We start from the raw sequence: 7,186 nt of genomic DNA on the forward strand, positions 1-7,186 counted from the left end.
GAAACATTTTCTATAAAAAATCTGTCTCCAAAGAAGACAGTTTTGTGATAGAAAAAAGTCTCTCCAAAGAAAACTAATTTTCGATACATAAAATCTCTCCAAAGAGCCGTTTCGATAAGAAAAACACTCTTCAAAGAAAACACTTTTTTTGCAGGAGGTCTGTCTTCAAAGATGGAAAAACACACATCAAAGAGTACACTTTTAGAAAATACCTTAAATTTTTCTATAGAAATAATCTCTTCAATAAAGACTCTAATTCTAGATACTTTTCCCATAGAAAAACGCTTTTTAAGCACACTTTTTCTATAGAAAAACACTCTTCAAAGAAGACTCTTTTTCTATAGAGAAACTCTCTTCAGGGAAGATACTTTTTCTATACAAAAACTATCTTTAAAGAGGATACTTTTCCTATAGAGAAACCATCTTCAAAGAAGATACTTTATACATAGAAAAATACTTTTCAAAGAAGACACTTTTTCTATAGAAAAACATTCTTCAAAGAAGACACTCTTTCTATAGAAAAACACTCTACAAAGAAGACATTTTTTCCACCAAAAAATTCTCTCCAAAGAAGACTAGTTTTCTATAAAAAAACGTGTTTTTCTATAGAAGAAGTCTTTGTTAAAAAGTGTGTTTGTTAAAAAAGACTCTTTTTCTATAGAAAAAGTCTTTGTTGAAAAGATTATTTTTCTATAGAAAACGTCTTTGTCAAATAGACTCTTTTCCTATAGAAAAAGTCTTTGTTAAAAGACTATTTTTCTATGGAAAAAAGTCTTTGCTAAAAACTATTTTCTATAAAAAAAGAGTCTTTGCTAAAAAGACTCTTTTTCTTTAGAGAAAGTTTTTGTTAAAAAGAATCTTTTTCTATAGAAAATGACTTTGTTAAAAAGACTCTTTTTCTATAGAAAAAGTCTTTGTAAAAAAGAATATTTTTCTATAGAAATAGTCTTTGTTAAAAAAGACTCTTTTTCTATAGAAAAAGTCTTTGTTAAAAAAGACTCTTTTTCTATAGAAAAAGTCTTTGTTAAAAAGACTCTTTTTCTACAGAAAAAGTCTTTGTTGAAAAGACTCGTTTTCTATAGAAAAGTCTTTGTTGAAAAGACTCTTTTTCTATAGAAAAAGTCTTTGTTGAAAAGACTCTTTTTCTATAGAAAAAGTCTTTGTTGAAAAGACTCTTTTTCTATAGAAAAAGTCTTTGTTGAAAAGACTCTTTTTCTATAGAAAAAGTCTTTGTTGAAAAGACTCTTTTTCTATAGAAAAAGTCTTTGTTAAAAGACTATTTTTCTATGGAAAAAAGTCTTTGCTAAAAAACTATCTTCTATAAAAAAAGAGTCTTTGCTAAAAAGACTCTTTTTCTTTAGAAAAAGTTTTTGTTAAAAATAATATTTTTCTATAGAAAACGACTTTGTTAAAAAGACTCTTTTTCTATAGAAAAAGTCTTTGTAAAAAAGTGTGTTTTTCTGTAGAAAAAGTCCTAGTTAAAAGGTGTGTTTCTATAGAAAAAATCTTTGTTAAAAAGACCCATTTTCTATTGAAAAAGTCTTTGTTAAAAAAAAAACTCTTTTTCTATAGAAAAAGTCTTTGTTAAAAAAGACTCTTTTTCTATAGAAAAAGTCTTTGTTGATAAGTCTACTTTTCTATAGAAAAAGTCTTTGTTGAAAAGACTCTTTTTCTATAGAAAAATTCTTTGTTGAAAATACTCTTTTTCTATAGAAAAAGTCTTTGTTGAAAAGACTCTTTTTCTATAGAAAAGTCTTTGTTGAAAAGACTCTTTTTCTATAGAAAAAGTCTTTGTTAAAAAGACTCTTTTTCTATAGAAAAAGTCTTTGTTGAAAAGACTCTTTTTCTATAGAAAAAGTCTTTGTTAAAAAGACTCTTTTTCTATAGAAAAAGTCTTTGTTAAAAAGACTCATTTTCTAGACAAAAAGTCTTTGTTAAAAATGCTCTTTTTTCTATAGAAAAAGTCTTTTTAAAAAAGACTATTTTTCCACAGAAAAAGTCTTTGTTAAAAAGTGTGTTTTTCTATAGAAAAGTCTTTGTTAAAAAGTGTGATTTTCTATAGAAAAAGTCTTTGTTAAAAAAGACTATTTTTCTATAGAAAAAGTCTTTGTTAAAAAGACACTTTTTCTATAGAAGAAGTGTTTGTAAGAAGTCTTTTTTCTTATAGAAAATTGTTTGTTAAAAAGACTCTTTATCTATAGAAAAATTGTTTGTTAAAAAGACTTATTTTCTGTAGAAAAAGTCTTTGTTAAAAAGACTCTTTTATTATAGAAAAAGTCTTTGTTAAAAAGTGTATTTTTCTATAGAAAAAGTCTTTGTTAAAAAGTGTGGTTTTCTATAGAAAAAGTCTTTGTTAAGAAGTGTGGTTTCATATAGAAAAGTTTTGGTTAAAAAATACTCTTTTTGTATAGAAAAAGTCTTTGTTAAAAAGAATCTGTTTCTATAGAAGAATCTGTTTCTATATAAGATTGTTAAAAATACTCTCCCAAAAGAGACACTTTCTCCCAAACTATTTTTGTGCCCAAAAACTGTATCAATATGCTCTTTATTTCACCATTGCTGTGTAACACAAAATGTCATTAGGGAACCATTGCAAAACAAATTATTCACAGTTAAAAACCTCAAGTGAAGAGTAAACAACAGCGGATACAGAACGAATACTAAACGAAAATTAATAGTAGTAATATTTAAAAAAAAAAAAAAAAATTATTAAAACTTAATTTTATTTTTATTACCAAAGTGTAATAATATAACATTAATAATAGCTCGATTTAAATAAAACAAAAAAAAAAAAACTAAAGTACAGAGATAATCTTAATTGAATATAATAATGTTAATGTTAAAGTAATAACGTTTTTTTTTTATAATTATAAACAAATACGTATGAATACATTTGTGACGGGGTTGTTTTTGTATAGTGAATTATGCTCCAAAACGTTAATAGCAAAACAATTGTGTTTACCGGTTGATTATTTTTTAAAACGTTAAGAGAATTTGGGAATACAAGTTAAAGGTGGTTAATTGAAAACTGTTGGTGATAAAAATCGAAATTGTTTTTTAAATATTTAAATATAGATTTGTGCTGAGGTGTATTCAAAATTACTATATATGTTTCTGTTATATATTTGTTAATTTTTTTTTTCAGTTATTTTCAAACCCTTTTCTTTTATATTCTTTTATTAAACATTTTCGTAATAAATTTTTCATTTTAGGTTAAGAAAAATGTGTGAAAAATTTAAATGAATTTTCAATTGGAAAATTGGTTTCATCTGCTAACATGAGACGTCCAAAGATATCATTAAAGAAATATTTTTATTTTACAATAATATGCGCTTTATTGCTGATATTTTTATATAATTTTAAGTAAGTATTTTGGATGAAAATTTAAAAACAAAAACAAACAAATCCTTATTATCCTTTCTACAATTTAATACTTTCCAACTTTCCCCACAGAGAACGTGAAGTATGGAAACCAAAATCTTCATCAATACCCTCCTTAGCTTCTTCATCAAATCAACAGCAACAACTGCAGCAACAATCGCAATCACAACAACAACATTTAGGACAAAATTTAGAGGATGACTATAATGATAAATACGAAGAAGACGAGGAAACCGAGAAACCCTTAAACTCGGCAAAAACTCAAACACGTTTAAAAGCCTCCACAACTAAAACACCCCAACAACAGCAGCAGCAACATGCTGTCGGCATTCCAGCAGCCGAACAACAAGAAAGTGAAAGTGAGCATGAGCCTCATCTGCAGCAATTGCAGCAACCACAAGCAAATAATTTAGCTTCCAATCCTGCGGATCCAGTATCGAAATCTTGGTTCTTTAAAAACGGTGAATACTATCCCAAACCGGCCAAAGTGCACAAAAAGAAACGTGGCAAAAAAGCCCATTTACAGGGTTCTAAACTGTTTCCCTATCAGGATCCCCACAATGATCGTATAGTCAATCAGTTGATGTATGTGCCACCCAACTATGAGGAAATCAAAACGAGTGGCAAATTAAAAACTATTTTACTATATAATGGTTTGGGTCCGTGGAATGTTAAAGCAGGTGGGTTTTGTTAGGAAAAAATCTAGAGTTAAAATATTTTATTTTTTTTTTTCTATATATTCCTTATTTACAAGGTCGTGATGTCTTCCTACGCTCTAAATGTCCTGTGGACACATGTTCTATAACAGCCTCAAGAGATCAGGCTAATACAGCCGATATGATTCTTTATAAGGATCATTATATACCTACGGGTATACGTAGACCTGCCAATTCCAAGCAAGTCACTATGTTGTATTATCTAGAGTGTCCGTATCATACGCAAAATGTTAAGGTACCGGATGCTATAAATTGGACTGCTACTTATAGGTAAGTTATTAACTTTGGAGAGTGTTCTTATATAGAAACAGTCCCTTCTTTGATAAAAGGTTTTTCTATAGAAGAAGTGTCTTCTTTGAAGAGTGGTTTTCTATATAAAAAATGTCTTCTTTGGAGAGATGTTTTCTATAGAAAATTAGTCTTCTTTGAGGAGAGTTTTTATATAAAGTGTCTTCTTTGAAGACAGTTTTTCTATAAGAAAAGTATGTTCTTTGAAGTGAGTCTTATTCTATAGAAAAAATTGTCTACTTTAGAGAGATTTCTTTCATAGAATGAGTATTCTTTGAACAGAGTTTTTCTATGAAGAATCAGTCTTCTATTAAGAGAGTTTTACTGTAGAAAAGAAGTCTTCTTTGAAGAGAGTTTTTCTAAAGAAAAAGTGTCTTCTTTGAAGAGAGTTTTTCTATAGAAAAAGTGTCTTCATTGAAGAGAGTTTTTCTATAGAAAAAGTCGTCTTCTTCGAAGAGAGTTTTACTATAGAAAAGAAGTCTTCTTTGAAGAGAGTTTTTCTATAGATAAAGAGTCTTCTTTGAAAAGAGTTTTCTAAAGAAAAAGTGTCTTCTTTGAAGATAGTTTTTCTATAGAAAAGAAGTCTTCTTTGAAAATAGTTTTTCTATAGAAAAACTGTCTTCTTTAAAGAAAAATACTTCAAAATGAATCCCCAATTTTTACTTTCAGACGTGATAGCGATATTGTGGCGCCCTATGAAAAATGGGTTTATTACGATTCACGTGTTCATCAACAAGAACAAGATCGTAACTATGCTGCAAATAAAACTAAAAAGGTGGCCTGGTTTGTATCCAATTGTGGGGCCCGAAATGGAAGACTGCAATTTGCTCATGAATTAGGCAAATATATAGATGTAAGTTATATATATATAAATTAAAAAGATTTATCGAATATAAACCTGCTCTTTCAGGTTGACATCTATGGCGCCTGTGGCAATTATAAATGCTCACGCGTTAATGCCGACAAATGTTTCGAAATGCTCGATCGTGACTATAAATTCTATTTAGCTTTCGAAAATTCCAACTGTAAAGACTATATCACCGAGAAATTCTTTGTCAATGCCCTCAATCGCAACATATTACCCATTGTTATGGGTGCACGACCCGAAGACTATGAAGTTAGGTGCTCCCGAAAGATCCTATATACATGTCGATGAATTTGCTTCAGCTTCAGAATTAGCCGACTATTTGCATATATTAGATAATGATGAAAAACTGTATAATTCATATTTCAATTGGAAAGGTACGGGTGAGTTTATAAATACGTATTATTGGTGTCGTGTTTGTTCGTCTTTGCACGATGAGGAATCGTTACGTAAGCCACGCTGGTATACGGATGTAAATGATTGGTGGCGTGGTGCTGGTGTCTGTACAAATGGTTCGTGGCGTAATTTTAAGGCACGCAAAGATATTATTACCGATGATTGAGGAGCGGGAGAGAGTAAAGAAGGCGAAGGGGGAATGTAAGTAATTATGTGTAAAACAAAAATAAGTTGAAAATTATTGTTAAAAAAAGAGAAGTAAAGAAAATATTCGGGTAATAAAAAAAGAAAACATTGTCTCCCAGAATACAAGTTTTTCTATAGAAAAAGTATTTGATGAAAAGAATATGTCTCTAAAGAAAAAATTTCTTTAAAGAAGGTCTTTGTTAAGAGACTCTTTTCAATAGAAAAAATCTTTGTTAAAAAGTGTTTTTTCCTATAGAAAAAATCTTTGTTAAAAAGTGTATTTTTCTATGGAAAAAAGTCTTTGTTAAAAAGACTCTTTTCTATAGAAAAAGTATTTGTTAAAAAGACTCTTTTTCTATAGAAAGTTTTTGTTGAAAAGACTATTTTTCTATGGAAAAAGTCTTTGTTAAAAAGACTCTTTTTCTATAGAAAAAGTCTTTGTTAAAAAGACTCTTTTTCTATAGAAAAAGTCTTTGTTAAAAAGACTCTTTTTCTATAGAAAAAGTCTTTGTTAAAAAGACTCTTTTTCTATAGAAAAAGTCTTTGTTAAAAAGACTCTTTTTCTATAGAAAAGTCTTTGTTAAAAAGACTCTTTTTCTATAGAAAAAGTCTTTGTTAAAAAGATTTTTTTCTATAGAAAAAGTCTTTGTTAAAAAGACTCTTTTTCTATAGAAAAAGTCTTTGTTAAAAAGACTCTTTTTCTATAGAAAAAGTATTTGTTAAAAAGACTTTTTTTCTATAGAAAAAGTCTATGCTAAAAAGACTCTTTTCTATAGAAAAAGTCTATGTTATAAAGACTTTTTTTCTATAGAAAAAGTCTTGTTAAAAACTATTTTTCTATAGAAAGTGTTTATTTTTCTGTAGAAAAAGTCTTTGTTGAAAAGACTCGTTTCTATAGAAAAATTCTTTGTTAAAAAGACTATTTTTCTATAGAAAAATTCTTTGTAAAAAGACTCCTTTTCTATAGAAAGTGTTTGTTAAAAAGACTCTTTTTCTATAGAAAAAGTCTTTGTTAAAAAGACTCTTTTTCTATAGAAAAAGTCTTTGTTAAAAAGATTCTTTTTCTATAGAAAAGTCTTTGTTAAAAAGACTCTTTTTCTATAGAAAAAGTCTTTGTTAAAAAGACTCTTTTTCTATAGAAAAAGGTCTAGTTAAAAAGACTCTTTTTCTATAGAAAAAGTCTATGTTAAAAAGACTCTTTTTTCTATAGAAAAAGTCTTTGTTAAAAAGACTCTTTTCTATAGAAAAAGTCTTTGTTAAAAAGACTCTTTTTCTATAGAAAAAGTCTTGTTAAAAAGACTCTTTTTCTATAGAAAAAGTCTTTGTTAAAAAGACTCTTTTTCTATAGAAAAAG

General features: G+C 27.8%; 1 protein-coding gene across 1 annotated transcript; it reads left to right on the top strand.

The window, feature by feature from the left end:
* Positions 1-2,899: 2,899 nt before the first annotated feature.
* On the top strand, positions 2,900-5,986 carry LOC119611307 (glycoprotein 3-alpha-L-fucosyltransferase A-like). The gene is given in 7 exon segments (XM_037966843.1): positions 2,900-3,016; positions 3,213-3,363; positions 3,454-4,061; positions 4,136-4,367; positions 5,055-5,238; positions 5,296-5,505; positions 5,507-5,986. Coding segments are annotated over 6 exon segments (1,626 nt in total). The 5' UTR covers positions 2,900-3,016; positions 3,213-3,277; the 3' UTR covers positions 5,813-5,986.
* The last annotated feature ends 1,200 nt before the right edge of the window (positions 5,987-7,186 follow it).

The sequence above is a fragment of the Lucilia sericata genome, unplaced genomic scaffold (assembly GCF_015586225.1).
Source record: "Lucilia sericata isolate MDLA Ls3-8-SP2 unplaced genomic scaffold, ASM1558622v1 Contig001417F_arrow, whole genome shotgun sequence".
Taxonomy (NCBI): domain Eukaryota; kingdom Metazoa; phylum Arthropoda; class Insecta; order Diptera; family Calliphoridae; genus Lucilia; species Lucilia sericata.